Source organism: Chroicocephalus ridibundus, chromosome 3 (assembly GCF_963924245.1).
Source record: "Chroicocephalus ridibundus chromosome 3, bChrRid1.1, whole genome shotgun sequence".
Taxonomy (NCBI): Eukaryota; Metazoa; Chordata; class Aves; order Charadriiformes; family Laridae; genus Chroicocephalus; species Chroicocephalus ridibundus.
Window position 1 is genome coordinate 11,825,807 of NC_086286.1, and position 18,570 is coordinate 11,844,376.

Below are 18,570 nucleotides of genomic sequence, written 5' to 3' on the forward strand. Positions count from 1 at the left end.
TTACGCCCTCCAGAGAGTGTGTGATAAGCAGACAGTTGCAGCTCCAAATGAATCCAGTTCTTCTGACAGCAAGCGAAGGCTCCAAGACCAAGTAGGCAGGGCCTGAGCTCAGGACATTCATGCAATACAAAGGATAAAACTTGAGCCACCTAGAACGGTCCACGGTTAATATATTCAAATGCAAGCACAGCTGCACACATGGGAAGGAACAAACCTGACTATCACAAAGCCCTGCACCATAAAAACAAGGCTGGGAGAACAGACATCGCTGCTCAGTACCCATATTTTTTTCACTTCATAGCCCAAGTTCTGATCTTCTCCACTCTTCTATTACATATAGCAAATTGCAAGAAATTAATCTCTATACCAGCCTAGCAGCCCAGCACGCTGATTTCTCTGCATATCTCAGCGGTGACTAACAGCTGACTGTGACACCACGCGCACAGGCTGACAACTGCAGCTTGGAATTTTACCTCTCTGGCTTCAGCAGGGCCCCAATATTTCACAAACTTCCAGCACAAAGAGGCAAAGCAGGCCACAGCATTAAGTCATCAGGAAACGGCAGGATACCCTCCTATCAGCCCCGGGGCAAAAGGCACACACATATACATACAGGCCCAGGCACCGCAAGGCTGGGACAAACGACCGACAGCAAGGGACTAGTGCAGAGCCCAAAACATCTCAACAGCAAGAACTTTGTACAACACAGTAGTGCAGCCCCATGAATAGCTATAAGCCAGCCTGAACAACAGCTTTTGCAAGAATCACATTTTGCCCCGGAAACGTGAAGCACTTCTCACCTGCGGGTGATAGACACTGAGAGACTTCACCTTGTGCAGTGGTAACAAGACTCTGATGAGGAACATCTTATGCTCTTCCTTCAGAGGCAAAGCAAACCCATTGATTATGCTGAGAAGAAACAAGAGTCTCGTTAACATCTTTACTCAGCAGAAATACAGTATCTCTCACCTCAAAGCAATCAGTGGCTTGCCCTAGCTCTCATTAGTCACTTGAGAAAGCACCCATCAGAAGAATTGTGGTCACTGGGGCCCAACCTGCATACCATGCTCAGTGAGAGTGTTTCCTCAGCAGGCACGGCAGGGAAACGCCTCTGATGGGGCCTGGGCTCCGCTCTGTCCCGTGCCAGGCTGAGCCCACACACACTCAAGCAGAACCTCTGGAGAAGGCCAGCACAGAGGCAAGTCAGTCCTCAAGGTTTGTATTTTATAGAACAGGAGGGTGGCGGCATAAGAGACAGCTGCCAACCAAAGGGCAGCTGAAGCCATGGAGAAGGCTGCCCACTGCTAAGGCTTATCAGAACTGTGAGGAAGCTCGTTTACTGCCTGCTAAGGGAAGACAGCAAGTGTGACTGGACTCAAACTCAAAAGAACAGGAGACAAATCTGGGGAGGACAAGGCTACCACTGCACTTATCCGCAGGCTGGGGAGTACTTTCACTGTGTGCTTTGTCAGACTGAGATCCTCCGGAAGAGGTGGCTCCTGTAAGAACTGCTGAAGGAAGGCACTGCCAGCTCATGCGGCACGCTGGGCTGGGAGGTCTCGCTCACTATGGGCCCTCTGGGACTTCCAAAAGTGCCTTTACCTTCCCAGGATCTCCAGCAGCTCTGCGATCCCATTATGGTGCTCTGTTTCATAGATGAACCTAACAAGAAGAGAAGAATGAGAGGTCACTGCCAAACGCTGGATAGTTTCAAAAGGAAAAGGAAGGAAAAACACCGGAGACAGGGAGCTTCCTAGCAAATAACAGAACTCCCAAGGCGGCAGGGCAAAGAGTAAGGGAAGCAAATGAATTCACTGCCCCCAGATCAGCTAAAGCTCACAGGTCCCAATATTTGCTGTGTGCGCTGAAGACAGCGGTATCACGTCCTCACTGCTCTTAAGCACCAGTGAATGCTATCCCTGCCAAAGCAGTGTGACACAAATGAGTCACTTAGCTAATCACAGTCTGGATCAGAGAGAATCACAGCCTAGTGCCCCAAATTTATCTCACTGGATTGTCCCACTCACTCACTAGGCCAGTGGCACTAAGAAGCATCTCACCTGTAAAATATATTGTTGATCTGCCGCCTCACATATGCGCGCAGGCCCAGGAACTTCCCATAAATCCTGTGCAGAATAGTCTTTAGGAAGTCTCGTTCTCTGGGGTCTTCGCTGTCAAAGAGATCCAGTAGCTGTGGGGAGAGAAATTCAGTCGATATCTGCATACTGTCTGTCTGGACAAAGCTATCAGCAACGCCGGGCACTGCTCCTGCCCAGCAAAAGCAGGTCTTTCAGTTGAGAGATGCCTTCAGCACCCTGAGCACAGTGGTCGCTTCCCTGAAACATGCAGCCTCCTAGTCACAAGCTGGAGCCATCAGCACTTCTTTCGTCTTCGGAAGCACAGTGATGGCCAGCACACACTACAAAGCTGCGTGTCCCCAGATTTGCCCTGCAAAGCCCCCAGTGCCCCTCTCCACCTGTACAATGAGTGACGGGTTCCAGGGACCACAGCTCGCACACACTCTTGCCCTGCACAGAGAATTCTGGCTGCTCATTCAAGACTAGACACAGGAAAAAAGAAAACCCACATCATCAAGCACCTGCTGACGAAGCCGTTTGCATAACACCTTGACCAAAATCTGCTGCATGTCTTTCACAAAGGTGGTGCACAGTGGCAGGGGCAACAATTACTTACAGATAGCACAAACTTCTGGTCAATGTATTTCTTGGCTACGTTTGGTTGAAAGTCAGGCGATTCCAGGAACCGGAGGAAGAACTCATACACCAGCTGTGTGGGGAGAAGGAAGGATCGCTTAGAAATCTCCCCATCCTCTCACCAGTGTTTACATCATATTTTAAATGTTTTCTTGCTCCTTAAGGATTCAGGGAAAGGCTGTGAAGCCCCAGTAGGAGCGTAGAAAACACAGGAATCTGTGCTTCCCCACACAGTGGGATCAACTCAGCTGTCCTTGCTCTGATGGGCAGGGGGGCGGTGGCATGTAACTGCCCAAGTCTGCATGAGATCTCATCACCTCAGGTCCCACCAAAGACAACAGCCACCTACTCAAATGAAGACACTAGGCCTGGGAAATTCTTCTCCCACCTTCATCCCGTGTCTCTACAAAGAACAGAAACCTCCACAGGAGTTGGCAAAGGCTCAGGCTTCACTGGAAGCCCTTGAGACACACCAAGGAAGACCAAAAAAGCAGAGAAATAAAACGGACCCCAGGAAAACACGTTGTGTCCTCTGCCTTCTGACACCAGACTGGCTTGAACCCACTAAGCCATGTAAGCTGTGTGCTGTGTCCCACTTGGACAACAAAGGACAGCTTGCTTTGAGAAGGCTATTAGTGCTGAAACAGCAGCAGCAGCAACAACAACAACAGAAACAATAACAACAACAACTGCTGTCCTCCTAGAAGGACGAGTCCATTCCAGGGCTGACCCTGCCTGGTGCTTCCGAGGGGCCACTAGGCCAAACAAGTGCACTGCATCCCGAAGGTCTGACTCTGGAAATGAAGGAGCTATGGGGCCACCCATTCACAGGTAGGGCTCAGCTGCCAAGGACAGCAGCACAGAAAAAAATGAGGGGATGACCAAAAAACTCAGCATACGCTTGCCACAAGTCCATGCTATCTGCTGCCGACTTAACTCTGAGAAACAAATGCTTCCCAGCATTCATAGCGCTCTGGTGCTGAGGACATGCCATTTCTATGGACGCTTACAACCCTATGTCAACTGCAGCAGTGAGAAGTGATTAACCACTGCTGCAGAACTGCACCTTATTTCCTCTCTATTTTCTGCTTCATTCTGCAGTGCCTGGCTCTTGTTCTGCCTTTGTCTGCTTGACAACACGTCCCTGTGCAAGCGTCTGGGGAGACCCCCATAAGCTTACCTCCTGCCTTCCACTGCTGAGCTCTGCTAAACCATGCTCACTGTTACCTTCATAACCCTTTTCACCTTAGTTTGAAAGTCTATTTCCCAGGACACACATCTAATGAAAAGATCCTTGGCTCCCTCCCCCTCTTCCTCCCCACCAGTTCACCGTCTTTGCTGGTCACACGTTTGCTCCCAGTGAACGCAACTGAATTACATTCAGCATTCAGGAGACACGTTAGCAAGTGCCAGCACAGGCTTTGCTGCGGCACCAAGCAGTCCTCTTCCTCCATGTGCCTCCCAGGGGGCTAGGCAAGGAGAGGAGTGCTAAAAGAGACAGGCTGCTGTCTCCAATGCTTGCTGAAGCCCAGAGGATGAGGGCTCTTGAGCCTTCAGGAGGGACATTAACGCTGCTGGGAATTACTTCTTACATAGGCAATATGGCACAACTCCCTCACTCCCAGTAAAGTGTTCACTCCCAGCCTACCTCGGGGCCACATGGGACTACGGCCATCTGCAGGTGAATGTTGCACACAGCCATCAGCCTGTTTCCAGGACACCTCTGCCGCCTGCACTGCCTACAAGCCACCTCTGACCCATGGGTCGTAGGCCTGGTTTCTCCCCATCCCTATATCAGCAACCCTTGCAGGCTGGGAAAGCAGCCACCAGCAGGGCTGGCAGGCTCCAGAACTACACGGACTCTTGACCTCCTGGAGATAAACTCAGCACATCTATATCCCACCTCCTCCTCACCTGAAGGTGCGGCCAGGCAGCCTCTAATGTAGGCTCATCTTCCTCAGGGTCAAACTCCGCGCCTGTGGGATTGGATGATGGCGGGAGCGTCCGGAAGAGGTTCACTGAAAACTGAAGTGAGTGAAAAGGCATGTGAATGACATCCCTGCGCCTCGTGATGGCCCACCCCGTAGCAAATCCCTTGCTGCAGAGCAACACATTGTGATTTGCCATAGCTGAGCCTACATACAGTTCCCTCCCTAGAGGCTGTAGGGTAACAGTCTGCATATGAACTCCACAAGTGCAGTCTGTGCCAGGGACAAGAGCTTCCACCTCTCCCTACACCAGGCACTGTCCCTCCCCGCCCATTTCTTCTCTTTCTGAGGATGGGCCGATAGTAAGGAATGGGTAGGACTGGGGTCACACTCCTCTTTGACAAATGCCTATCCTCTCCTTCCTCCCATGCTTCTAAACAGTCCCATGCTGACCCCATGCCATACCATGATAACAGCTTCAGGATAGATGGCCTCAGTGACAACATCACGGTTGTGTGTGATGTATTCTACCATCTCGTTGAGACCTGCTCGCTTCACCTCCTTGAACTTCAGGTCACTGAGGGGGTCGGAGATGAAGTCAAAAAGCACGCAGCACTGCCGCAGCTTCTGGATGAAAAGCTCTTCTCGTTCATGTGGAGGAGCATCTGTCAGAGAAAGTAGGGATATCTGTCCTTGGAGACAGGCAGAACACCTTCCTGGTTTGCCTAGGTATCAGTGTGGTTTGCTCCCTGTCCTGCATCCCACCCCCCTCAGTTTCCCTTGAGCTGGTGGGCCAAGAGGGAGAGGTGGTGTTATCCCCGCTACGGAGGTGGGACAGTGGAGGCAGAGGTACTGCAAGGCCCCTGGGGCAACTATCGTAAGCCTTTTTCAAACATGGCAGCAGTTTCTGATCTGATAAGCATCGATCCCATCCCAGTACAAGGTACACCGGAATGAAGGAACTCACTTAACTAGCTCCCACCACAGATCAGTGACACCCACACCCTGCACCCCACAGTCACAAAGGCAGCTGGGCAGAGCACACTGTAGGCTAACCCTCCTCCCAGAGAGCGGCCCAGAAGAGGGGGGCCAAGGTAGCAGAGGCCCTATATTAATGGCATTCTCTTTCTGATATGTTGCCACCCGAAACTATGCACCGCTAAGGCCAATCAGGCAAACTTAACCTCTTGCTTGCAGAACGGCTGCTGAGCTGCAAGGCAGTCGCCTTCCTAAAAGGACTGCCTGTTTCTGTGTGCAATGTCAGCAACAGGTCTGGTTGAGTGACTGCTGAGAATGCTTTCTCCTTGTCCGCACTTAAGTCATGTTTAATTGGACTATTATGTAGGCTAACTGCTAATGCTGGGTAATTGCCCTAATGTGGACAAGTTCAATAGCACTACCGTAATTTGCAATGGAAACACAAGGAGGAGGAGGCCTGGTCCTCTCCCAGCAACGGGTGGCTGTAGGAACCAAGGATAGTCTGCACCAAGGTCTCTGCACTTTACCACCTTCCTACACAACCTAATGAAGAATCTGAGGCAATATAAGCACGAGGGTTTAAATCAGTTCCAATGGGAAGGTAAATCCTGAAGTTCACATTGAGCATCCTTCTTTTCTTTCAGGCTATCCACCAATTCTCAACCTGCTGCCAAGCCAAGCACCTTTCCCAGGACTATCCTTGCGGATGCTAACAGGAGGCTAGCAGGACACTGCCAGGCTAACTTTGAGAAGAGCCCTTACACCACCGTACTCTCCCTGGAGAAGGAGCAGCTTGTCATGCAGGTCACCCCCACCCCACAGCTTCTTTACCTTTAAGTGCTGGGAGCTTTTGCAGTTCCCGGTTTTTGCTCAGATTGAAGCGGGAAGAGCTGTGTCGGCGCTCTTTCTTCACAATCTGGGGTCCCCCTGAGTACTTAATCTTATTCAGCTGGGTTGGTGGGGGAGCGCTGTTACTGGGTCGCTTATTTGAAGTTGTCTGCTGCTGCTGCTGCTGTTGCTGTGGCTGCTGCTGAGGCTGCTGGGCCTGATGAGGGAGAAGAGAGTAAAACAACTCATAAGCTTTTACCTACAAGCCTCGCAAGCAATCGGATACTGTCAGCATCTTCTTGGCCTGAAGAAACAGGGCGTGTTTTTCACTGTTGCACTCGCAATTCAGTGCATCTCACACACTCCTGCAGGGCTCCAGACCCGTTGGTTGCATTTGCAGCAAACCGGCAAAGTGAACATCAGTTTTACTCATATCTGTGAGGTACCACAAAGACATCATCGCCTCTCAGCACACCGGGTGCCAGGGATATGGAAAGCAAAGCCACGCCTTGCAACAAGTTATAGGAGCTTGCTGACACAGAAAAACCCAGAAATAAGAACTTTCTGTGGTCCAAACAGAAATCTCAGTGGGCCGATGCCTCCGATTACAGCACTCTGTACAACACACAGCAAACAAGATTTGAAAACTGGCAAGTTGCTTCCTTATCTTTGTGCAGGGAACCACCGTGGAAAAAGCAAGGCAGCGTATAATCCAGAGCAGACGTGATGGCCCTGGAAAGGCAATAGTGAAGACCACTAAAATCATTGCTGCATCCATAGACCAGGAGCTGCCCGTCTACAAACCGCACAGACCATACCAAAACCGTAGGTCCCAGGCTGTGGCCTTTCCCAACCCATCCTGGCTTTTCCCTCCACCTCCACTCTGTCTCAGCCTCACTGGTGGACTTCTCCTGTCAATTTGCTTTTCCCACGTCACCCCTTTTAGCCACACAAAGTCTTTGTCTGCATTTTCCTCCAGCAGACATCTTCTCCACTTTATGCTCGTTAAACTGCACTTACAGAGGCACTTTCTTGTTTTTAGCAGGTGACCAGAAACTCAAGCCAGCCTTTGCTCAGCTCAGCTCTGTGCTGACCTTGCTGAAGTTCTGCCGGTTAAGTCCCACTTGGGCCACAATGGCTCAATAACTGACCCTTTAACACCACACTGACCCAATTCATGGAAAACTTAATATGGAATAAGGTACCATCCTGCCACCAAGCCTACAGTAGAGGGCTCAGCTGGAGATAGCACTCAGCCCAGCAACGCTCCCTTCCTCAGCTCTGCCACCTCCTCCCCGCTGGCACATGAAGCCAAGGAGCTGCAGGGTGAACCTGTTCAGGACACAACAGGGATAGCGTAATGGATGGGGAACAGAGCTGGGTGAAATCCTTGGACATCGCCCCCTCCTTCTCTCATAAACTCCCAGCTGCCACATACAGCACAGCGGTACAAACGCACGCCAGCAGGATATTAAGGGAAAGCACCAGCAGTGCAGAAGCTCATCAGAGCTCTCCTGCAAATGAGATATGGCCAGTGTCTTGCTGTGAAGAGCTGCTGAGCTGCAGCTTGCCCTGCACAGTCCTTACCCTGAATTGTCTCCCGATGACATCCAAAGAGGTGCAGCACAGCACCACAGTGCAAGAGCAAGACTTAACTGCACCCACAGCACACGGGGAGGCAGCGAGGTAGGAATAGGGAAAGCTCCCTACAAGGAGACACAGCTCTAGATCTGTAGAGCAAGTGCAAAGACTACCTGTGAAGAACAGTGCCCAACACAAAACACCAATTGTTTCGTCAAAGCATTACTTTGAGCCAGAAATATTTTGGTTCTGGTCTGGTTTTGCTTAAAGGAAATATGTGGTTCTGTTTCAAGCTCAGCTCCAAGCCAAGGCTGTGGGAGAGAACAAGATTTGAACTCTCTTCAGTTTAGATTTGATTTGATTCCTTTCACAGAGCAGCATTGTCCCACGATGAGAGAGGGGAGCCAGATGAGCTTGTGATCAAAACAGCTGTGTCTGCCAGACAAAGCAGGCCCAGGCTACAAATTGGAGGCAACTTATCCTGAACAGTGATGTCTCCTCAGTTAAGTCAGGCTCAATCCTTGCTGGCAACCTGCCAAGAGTGAAAAGTTCATTCCTTACCCTGAATATTTGGGTATCAGGGCAGCATGAGACACTCAGATGTTCTCCAGATGCTTTTGGGAAGGCTAGTCCTCTACTCTGCATCACTTTCCTTCCACAGGGAAGAAGGGCAAAACCTGAACAGTAAGCCACCGCGGAGAAAAGATGGTACAGACAAAAAAAAAAAAAAAAAAAAAAAAAAAAAGGCATCAGTGGCCTCACAGGTAACACTGAGAGAAGCAGGACACGTGGGTCCTCCTAGCTGATGGGGCACGCCTCTGCACTCCCTACCCACCCAGAAATGCCACAGGCAAATGTTCTGAGCATGGTGTGTGTACCACACGCTAACAGGCTGCAACTACACTGCCTTCATCAGGGGTCTGGAAAAGTCCTTGCCACCAGCTTCTACAGTCTTCAAAAGCTGGCGTGAAGGAAACCAAAACACAGCTTCAGGTTTAGCTGTTAGTTATTTAAGAAATAAACATACGCATGCTAAAATCATACAACTGGGTTTGCTAGAGAAAATCCGATAATGGGGGAGGTCAGATATACTCTTACGCTGCAGCGGTCAGAGGACTTTGCTTCTATACGGACTTTCTGGCACCAAGCTGAATACTTGCTGTCAGAAGGTGCCTCCTGTGGCAGGCCTGCTGTCCTTCTGCCTTCAACACCACCTACCTTGACCACATGGATCGGAAGAGGCTTGTTTTAAGCTTCCTAACACCTTCTTCTCTGAAGTTTCCATCCCTGAAAACACAGCAGACTGCTAAAACTGAAAGCTTTTCTCTTCACGCACAGGTTATCAGCCTCACGGACTGCTTCCCTGACATCAACACCAGCTGCACACTACATGGCTGCAGACACACAACTACCTGACCAGGCTCAGCCCCTTCCCGACAGGCAGGGCTCACACCACCATGGTGGCAAAGCCAGCTGCTTGGGAGACACTGTTTGCCACTGTCTTATACGCTACACGTGCTGAAGTGACCAGAGAACAGCACAAAGCTGTTTGCCCAAGTGCGGTGTGGCAGCCCCACCTTTTCCGCTGCGGTGGAGCAGCTACTCGTGTCAACAGGACGGGCCAGCCCCAATTGCAACCGTGTTCGAACTTCCCCAAGCACAAGCTCCCTGGCTTTGTAGCACCTCCTCCCCACTGGTTCCCACCACCTCTCCTCCTCGCTAGGAACTTGCCTGCACAAGTCAAAGAGCCCCAGGCCCTGGGCTTGCTCAGCGACACTTCTCTTCACACTGGGCTCCCAGGGAGGGAGACCCCCTTCCCTCAGCCACCCTGAGCTGCGCTAGCTTCTCCCCCGCTCTCCTACCCAGGCATGACCTCACCTCTGCAGGCTCTCCTACCGCGGCTGGGTGCATCGCCACTCCGAAAGCCCTTCTGCCTCACTGGTCCCTTGAGCATCCCCCGCTTGCTAAGCTTCTCAGCCCAGATCTGCTCTCAGCTCCTCCTCCTCAGATGACTCTTCCCTTCCCATCCCTCAAGTCAGTACCTGCTCCCTTTGTCTGCTGTTACACAGCTTCCCTATTAAAACCAAGCTCTCTGCCTCAGAAGTAACATCAACACACTGTAACGCCTGTCTCTGAATAATGAACTCCAGGTACTGCAGTAACAAGCCCCATGGAGATATCTGCAAAACACGTAATACAGCAGCTCAGTGAAAAGGAGCACCCTCTCCCAGAGCTGCAAATCTCATCAGCGAGGCTCCAAGCTGCCCTTGAGGCTGCAGAGCAACTCCTCTCTCCTCTTGACTGCTGCTGCTAATCCCTGCTCCCACTTCCAGGTCATTAACTCTCTTCCCCACCCAGCTGCCTCTCCCAGTCTTTCTGGCCAGGAGGAGTAACTCTTTCTCATCCTCTCATTCAATGCCGCCTTGGTCTCTGACATTATTCCTTTTTTCTCCTTAAATATCCACGCAGAAATTCTCTCCATTCATATCTTCACCATGCTTCAGAGGGAATGAACTAAATAAACCTTTTATTTCCCACTCCCTGCTTTTGTATTATCCTCCTCTGCTCTTGTCTCTTTCAGAGCAAACTGCCCCTCCAAAGCCAGGGGCTGGCCAAGCTCTGCTGGCTCTTCACCTCAGATCGCTTCACCCTAAGATGGGCATCTAAAAGAGCATTGCACTACCCCTGTACTTACGAGGGAATTCAAACACTTCCCTTCCCTTGTGGGGATGCGTCTGCTTTTGAACATATCTGCCCTTCCAGATCAGCTCCACTAAAAGCTCCTTCGCTGCAGAGAACAAAGCACTATGCTTAAGGGTTTCTGGACTGACTCCTACCCTCTTCATCTCCCCTCCACAGAGATCCCCATAGGAGGTCCTCATCCGCTGCACTTGCTCAGGTCTGTCAAACCAGAGCTGCTCTTCAGGAAGCTTTACTCATTCCACCAGCCAGACAACTTGCCTGCAAAACAAGTCATAACTTTCTGGTACCAGGATAAGTTAGGGCTGAGTCCTCCCCTGTTCCTTGGAGCACGGTATGAGAGAGGAAAGCCCATACTGGAAAAGGGCTGCCCAAATGCTTCTTTCCTGCTACAAACCCATTAAGCACCTATTGAGAAATGAAGAAAAAAAGAAAATTCTCTTCGGTGCACACAACTTTCACCCTAGAAAAGGCAACCAACCAACCATAACTCCACAGAGGAATTTACAGGGCACAAAACCCTCACAATAGCAGCAGAGGCATCCAGGCTGGGCTCGGTCCACCAACTCCACCAGGCAATACCACTCCTGGTGTTTCAGGAGTCAAACCACCTCCTGCTTCTGACACGAGGAAGGAGTCTTGCTCCCAGCGCACGTTACACAATTCCTCGCGGTCCCCCAATGTGAAAGTCAAAATACCTTTCTGTGCTTCCTGAAGAGCAGGAAAATCGCATTCAAACTGGTATACATTTCTTCTTGTCAAGCAAAGAGCTCTCTTCCATTCTGCAGCAGAGCAGTCCAGAGACAAGAAAGCACCAAGAGAGAACAACCTTCACTGCAAACTCAACAGGGAAAGGGAGAAGAGACCTGTGGCAGCGCACACCGCAGAGGTGTCTCCTTTCTGCTTTTCTCTCTGTTCCTATGATCAAAGGAGACCCAGCCTTCCATCTTAAAGAAGGGCTGGATTTTGTTTGGAGTATGAGGAAGTGGCTGGGTATGTTTTGTGGGAGGGAAAGTTCGAGGCATCACTTCTAAGTTTCTTCTGCACCCAGGCACAACCAGACACTACGTGCAGTTTCAGGTCACAAAAGGAAGCTTGTAGCCTGCACTATTCTTCCTTTCCTTCTGCACCACTTGTAACCAGCAGAGCAGTGCCACAGCCCACCGCTGATTTGGATGGGGACACCAGAGTGCTCTGCTTTGATGGCCACCCGTCGCCCTGGCATTGCAAGACGCAGGCTTTCCTTCCTCTTCCCAGAGCTGTGAACTCAGCAGGCAAAGAGTGCCAAATAAACAAAAGGTAAGCCTGACCCCATGATGCCAAGGCAGGAGATCTCTCACTTCCTTGGAGTTCGCTGCTTTCAGCTGTATGCACAAAATAAAAGGGGCAGAGGCCCAGACTAGGATGGTATACAAAAAGAGGATCTACAAAACTGCCACCTGCTCCACGGCAAACAAACTCAACTTCTGATTCCTTGCTGGCCACACGACAGGTTAGACACGAGCAGTTTGGACCTTGAAACCCAGTGGCTAGGAGTAGCAATATTTTCTGAGACTCTGCAACACAGATCTATGCTTTGAAGGAGACTCCAAAATAACCTTATTTTGACTACGACCATCCCACTGAACTATGGATTTCTTCCTAGCCTTCATTAGCCTTGCATGTCTCCTGTCCCCAGTCCTACAAATTAAAAGTGCAGCGTGTTCCAGACGAGACTCGAGCACACAGGCTTCTACGGACATAGAAGTGGCACAGCTTGTTTGCCAAATTGCAGCATTAAAAAAAAATAAAACACTCGCATATGCATGCCTCCTTGGACACGGCTACAACGCTCTTCCGAGCCAAGTCTCAAAATCCACAACCACACTGTTTGAGTGCCGGGCAAACTCAAGTCTACCAGAAAAGTTCCAGTTTACCCAAATTTTTGCTAATTCTAAGCGCAGCTTATCATATTATCACGTTCTGCTGAGGCCATCCTACCACATCTAGCTTGGCGACATCAGAATTGAGAGTGAAAGAGACTCTGCACAGCTGGGAATGCAGATCGTGCCTTCTTGTGAGTAACGCTGTGTTCAGCAACAAGGCTGTTCTAGCAAAGGAGAACCATTTCATCTCTAGCACTTTACCTCTATTCTTCTCTCAGGTGTCCTATCCATTATTTCCTAGTCTCACGCCCCCAGAAGATGCCTCAGAAGAACACGTTCCTTTTCTACTGCTTCTCACTCCTCTCCCACTCTGACACAAGGTGACAACAGAGTTTTATTGCGCTTTGCTCTGACAGGAGCAAGGAAGCTGCTCCCCGTCTGTCAGGCTTCCTCCTGCTTGATAACCACAGCCCTTCCCTCTCTGCAGCCAACTTCACCATGCTCCGGCCACCTCTGCGAGCAGCGCTCGCCGTCAGCTTCGCGACAAATCTCTTTTTGCAGGGCCGTAGGGTACAAGACTCATCCCGTCTCTTCCACAGTCGTGGTTCCCTTCGGGACAACTTTCAAGGGGAACTAACTTCATCTTAACTTTAGTCTTTGCTACCGTCCTCCCCGATTCCGTAAGATCCCGGTGACACGCATGAAGTAGCGTGAAGCGAAGGTGACAAGCTTGAAGCAGCCAGCATGAAAGATGTTATTCCTCCTCAAAGGCGAGCGGCACGCACACACTGCTGTACCCAAGGTGAAAGCCTTACCTCTTCCGAATTCTCTGCCCCGCCATCCTTCCCGCTACCGCTGCTGCCAGGCTTTGTGGTGCTTTTAGTCGACTTCGGAGACTCCTGGGAATGACGAAAAACAGCGTTCAGAGAAAATCGCACCTCGTGCAGAATTTGCAGCCCCTCTTTGCCGAGCCCAGCCGTGCCCTACCACAGACCCACCCCACCTCCATCCACCCCCCCCCTCCCCCCCCCGCAGTAAGCCCTGCTCCGGGCCCCGACCCCCAGCCCTTTTCCGGGCTGAACGGCTCCCCTGGCAGCGGACACCGACGGCGGGGCCACCTCCCATCCCGGTCACCGCAAGCTGACCCCAACCGAGCCCCCCCGGGTGACAGGGCCCAGCCCTTCCCCGGGGCACGGCCCCTACGAGCCGCAGGGAACCCCCAGCCCCGGCGGGCACCGTGCGGCGGCAGAGGCGGACCCGACCCCCTCCCCCAACCCGGGCGGCGGGGCACCGCCAAGCCACCGCCGGCCGCCCCACGGCGAAGCCGGGACACGGGTGGGGCCGTACCTCCCCCGCCGGGGGCATGGCTGGGGACCGGCCGTGCCCCGCCGCCTCCTGCCGCCTCCCGAGCGCGCGGGGCGGGGCGGGCCGCGGCCCCCGCTCCCCCCCCCGCTCTTCCGCCGCCGGTCTCGCGCGGGGGCACCGGTACCGGCGGCCGCCCCTCCCCCCCCTCCCCTTTCCACCCCCCGCCCGGCGCGCGCCCCCGCCGCCCTCCTGCACCACCCGCCCCGCCCGCCCCGGGCGCGCGCGCCCCCGCCCCCTGCCGGCCGCAGCCCGCGCGCGCCCCCGCCCGAGGGCCGCGCCGAGGGAAGGCCGCGGCGGGGAGGGCGGCGGGAGCGGGGGCGGACGGTCAACGGGGAACGCGCCCGGGGGACACGCCGGCGCCGCCCGCCCGGCGCCGCCCGGCGCACCTTCTCCTTCTTCAGCTTGTAGGGCATGGTGAGCGCCGGGCCCCAGCCGCTCCGCGCCCGCCGCCGCCGCCGCCGCCGCCTGCGCCCGGGCCCGGCCGCAGCGCCCCGCTCCCATTGGGCCAGCCGCACCGGCCTGCCTAGCAACAGCCTCCGCCGCCGCCGCGCGGCGCTGACGCAAGCCAAGCAGATTTTTCTCATTGGCCAAACCGCGCAGCGGCGCGGGCCACGCCCCCGGGGGGCGGGGAGGGGCGGGGCTGCGGGGCGAGCGGCTCTTCCGGGGCTGCGCCGCCGGCCGCCCCGGTCCGTGGCGGGGCCCAGCCCTGGCTCGGCGCCGGCGCGTCGGAGGCGCTGGTGCTTGGGGGTCCCCTCGCAGGGAAGCGGCTGTAGGGGCGTCCGTGAGGTTCTCCATGGGCGCCCGGCCGCGGCGGGGCGGCGCTGAGCCCGGTGCTCCTGTGTCCCCGCTGCCCGCACGTGCCTCCCGAAGGGCGGGAGTGAGGGCGGCGGGGGCCCTCCTCCGTCTCCCTGCACCGCTTGGGGAGGAAGGGCGCCAAGAGGCCGGGCTGTCCCCGGGGGCTGTCCCCCGCCTCTGGGGGCACGGCTTTGGGGAGGCCGGTGGTGGAAACAAGGGGGTCGGGACAAGCAGAGGGATGGATCCAAGGTGGAGTGGTGGTGGATGGATCCAAGGGTGGATGGAAACGTGTGTGTGGGATCGCTGCAGGGGCCAGAGCAGGGCTCCTGCTGATAATGGAATCACAGAATTATTTGGGTTGGAAGGGACCTGTAAAGGTCATCTAGTCCAACCCCCCCGCAATAAGCAGGGAAATCTTCAACTACGTCAGGCTGCTCAGAGCCCCCTCCAGCCTGACCTTGAATGTTTCTAGGGATGGGCCATCTGCCACCTCTCTGGGCAACCTGTTCCAGTATCTCACCATCCTTCTTTATATCTATTCTAAATCTTCCCTCTCTTAGTTTAAAGCCATTACCCTTTGTCCTATCACCAGAGGCCCTACTGAAACGTTTGTCCCCATCTTTCCTGTAGCCCCCTTTTAAGTATTGAAGGCTCTCCTTGGAGCCTTCTCTTCTCCAGCCTAAACAACTCCAACACTCTCAACCTGTCTTCACAGCAGAGGTGCTCCAGCTCTCCAATCATTTTTGAGACCCTCATCAGGACCTGCTCCAACAGGTCTTAGAGGAGGCTGTTCCTGGGATGTGGGTCCCAGGACGCTTTTTTGCTCGCATGGGTCAACTTGGACAACTCATTGGCAGGTGGCACTGTATCCTCACAGTAGGACAGTCTCTAGCAGCCTGCAGACATGGCCTTCAAACAGATGTTCAATGTGGGGAAAAGTAATAACCAGCAGGCAGCAAGCTGCCCTCAAGTTCATGGACCTGAACTGAGCAGGACCTGTTGGCAAAGGCCCACCCTGTTAGGGCTCGCGATGCCCTGAGGGTTGAAGGTCAGTCCAAAACCTTATCGTCAGCATGCTTAAGATGGTGACTGCTGGCCTGTTGCAAGAGGTGCAAGGGCTCCCATTCACCTTTAGCCAAGCTCGTGGTAAGGATCACTCTGACTTGGAGCAGGTGAAGCTTTTGCTGACAGCTTGTGTTGTGGTGGGCACCGTGGGCTTGTGGGGAAACCCGTGCTGAGTTCTTGGCCCTACGTATCTGCTATGCACAGGGCACGCCCTCAGAGGGGATGTGGGGGGCGAAGGGAGGCACTGGGCGGTGTCAAAGGTGCTTCAGCAGGAGCACAATCTCAAAGTCATCAGGTGAACAAAGCTGGCACGGCACATGGGGAAAAAATTTCCCTGAGACTGTTATAAAAGTCAGTCGAACAGCTCATTGTCAGCATGCTTATTGTCATTGGCTCAACAGCCATCAGCACTCAAGAGGTTCCTCAGGAGCAGAGTGAGGCCCTGGTTGCTGTTGCCCCTCTCCCGTGTCATGCACAAGTGACCCTGGCCACAGCATCGGCACAACCATCTGGATGCTTGTGAGCAGGGCAGTTTGCCAGTGTAAGCACGTAAAAGCCACTTGCTTGAAGAGTTGGTGGCGATCACCGTTCCCTCTCCTAAGTTGTCACATTGACTTCTGGATTGGCTTTCCTTCCAGTTCCTCTGGTAAGTGGTCCCAGAGGAGCTCAGCTTCACCAAGCTGCTACTCGGCCCCTGAATTCCTCCCAGTGCCAAGCAGCTGGTGTTTGGGCCTAATTTTCCTGAAGCTGCTGGCAGACGAGTTGCATCCTGCTGCCCCAGCCACCCAGCAGTAGCAGCCTTGTCCGGCAGGAGTCCTGCACACCCAGCACAAGCACACCAGCAGTAAGACCCACTCCATGGCAGCCTTGGTCATGAAGGACATGGTTGTCCAGAGCAGGGAGTGCTGCAAAGAGCAAAACTGTAGTTTTCCAAGCTTGCTGAAGAGCTCTGGAAGAGGTTTCACCAGACAGCCCTTTGCTGCCACCTACCCGGCTTATCAGCCCAGGACACCTCAGGGTCTAGCCTCTGCAGAAGGCCCCACCGAGCGAGCTCTAGGAGGATGGTAGCTGTGATGGGCACTTTGTGGGGGGCTGGCAGGGGTTAGGGGAGCATTGATGGGCAAAGGGGGTGGGGGTGCAGGGCAAAGGAGGGCCAGAGGGGGGCAGGCCTGTCCCACGTCAAGCCCCTGCTGCCCACAGGTCTTGAAGGGCTTGTGCCACAAGCATCTCATCACGCTGTACCAAGCCATGGAGATGAGGATGGCTTCTACCTCCTCATGGAGATGAGGATGGCTTCTACCTCCTCATGGAGCTGTATCCTTCAGGGAGTGTCCTGGAGTGGGTGCAGAGCCAGAGGCCCTGCTCCCAGGGCCAGGCAGGGCTCTGGTTCTCCCAGCTGCTCCTTGCCCTGGCCTACCTGCACAGCAGGGCCATTGTCCACCGGTCAGTGAGCACAGGGGCATGTGGTCCCCGCTCTGACAGCTGGGGACAGAGCTCCCAGAGGCATCGAGGGCTCTGCAGGGCCTCACCACGCTGCCTAGAGGATCATTAACCCACAGCCCAGCCTGGGCAATGAAGGGCTTTTTGCCTCCACACCTCCACCTGCCGCATTGCACCCTTACCTGCCCTCCTTCCATATGGCCCCACAGCTCCCGGTCCTAGCCCTCCTTGGCCCCTGACTTCCTCAGCTACCATCTGCCCCAGCATGTGCTGCCTCTCCCCTGCAGGGACCTGAAGCTGGAAAACATTCTGGACAGCAAGGACAACATGAAGGTCTCCATCTCCAGCTTCTCCAGGAGGGTGGCCCTGCAGGATGCCAGTGGGGAGTCCCCAGGGGACACCCCCACACGCAAGGCTGCCCACCAAGGCAGCACTGAGCCAGACCTTCTGCAGGTCTGGGGAATGGTGAGAAGCTGTGGGGCTTTGGGTCACCTAGGAAGCGTTAAAGGGGAGCTAAGGCCATGAGAGGGCACTGTGAGTGTGCTGGAGGGCAGCTGTGGGCCATCAGAGGAGAGCTGGAGGGTGCTGCAGGGGCTGTGGGGCCATTGAGGAGCTCTGTGGGCAGCTGGGGGACACTGGGAGGCAGCAGGGGCACCAGGGCCCAGGGACTTCGGGGTGGGAGTGTGCAGGGGTCTCCCAGATGATGGGCTTTCCCCAGGCCCCACCCTGACCCCCGTGTCCCCCCAGGAGGTGTTCTTGCACCTCCTGTGCCCACCCTGCCAGCACCTCTCAGCTGCCAAGCTGCTCCAGACCCGCTGGGTCTACTGGTTCCTGCCCCTGGGGCACCTGTCCTCGGGAACCTAGGCTGCCAAGCACTCAGCACCCACGTGCAGTTTTGGGCCCCCCTCAAATTCAGGGAGACATTAATAAAACCCTTGAACTCTCTCTTGGCTCCCTCTTTTCTGGAGGATCTCCCATCATGGAGAGCCCCTGCCAGGGATCTCCCTCTACCCATGGTGGCATCACCTTCCAGCCGACAAAGCAGCCCCCCCATCTGGGGACACCTCTTCATTCAAAGCCTCTCTGTGACTGTGGGAGCTGCCAGGCCCCAGGAATCTGGAGGTTACCACCATGAGCAGAGCCACCCCCAGCCTCCCAGGACTGTTTCTCCAGTCCCCTCATCATCTTTGTGTCCCTTTGCTGCACTTGCTCCAGTGTGTCCATGTCTCTCTTGTACTGGATGACCCAGAACTGGACACAGTGGTCCAGGGGTGGCCTCACCAGTGCTGAGGAGAGGGGAAGGACAACCTC

At 54.3% G+C, this 18,570-nt stretch overlaps 1 protein-coding gene across 2 annotated transcripts in view; it reads right to left on the reverse strand.

Moving 5' to 3' along the window:
- PPP2R5D (protein phosphatase 2 regulatory subunit B'delta) overlaps positions 1-14,496 on the reverse strand; it is a 30,459-nt gene extending 15,963 nt beyond the window's left edge. The window contains exons 1-9 of one of the 2 annotated variants that reach the window (XM_063327995.1): positions 14,346-14,496; positions 13,410-13,493; positions 6,452-6,665; positions 5,108-5,307; positions 4,629-4,739; positions 2,695-2,787; positions 2,061-2,191; positions 1,603-1,662; positions 801-909 (exon numbers count right to left, since the gene is read on the reverse strand). In XM_063327995.1, the coding sequence (XP_063184065.1) occupies positions 801-909; positions 1,603-1,662; positions 2,061-2,191; positions 2,695-2,787; positions 4,629-4,739; positions 5,108-5,307; positions 6,452-6,665; positions 13,410-13,493; positions 14,346-14,372 (1,029 nt within the window). In that variant the 5' untranslated portion in view covers positions 14,373-14,496. Of the gene's footprint in view, positions 1-800; positions 910-1,602; positions 1,663-2,060; positions 2,192-2,694; positions 2,788-4,628; positions 4,740-5,107; positions 5,308-6,451; positions 6,666-13,409; positions 13,494-13,941; positions 14,074-14,345 lie in introns of those variants that run through there. The other variant, XM_063327996.1, reaches the window with a different exon arrangement.
- Between the last annotated feature and the right edge of the window lie 4,074 nt (positions 14,497-18,570).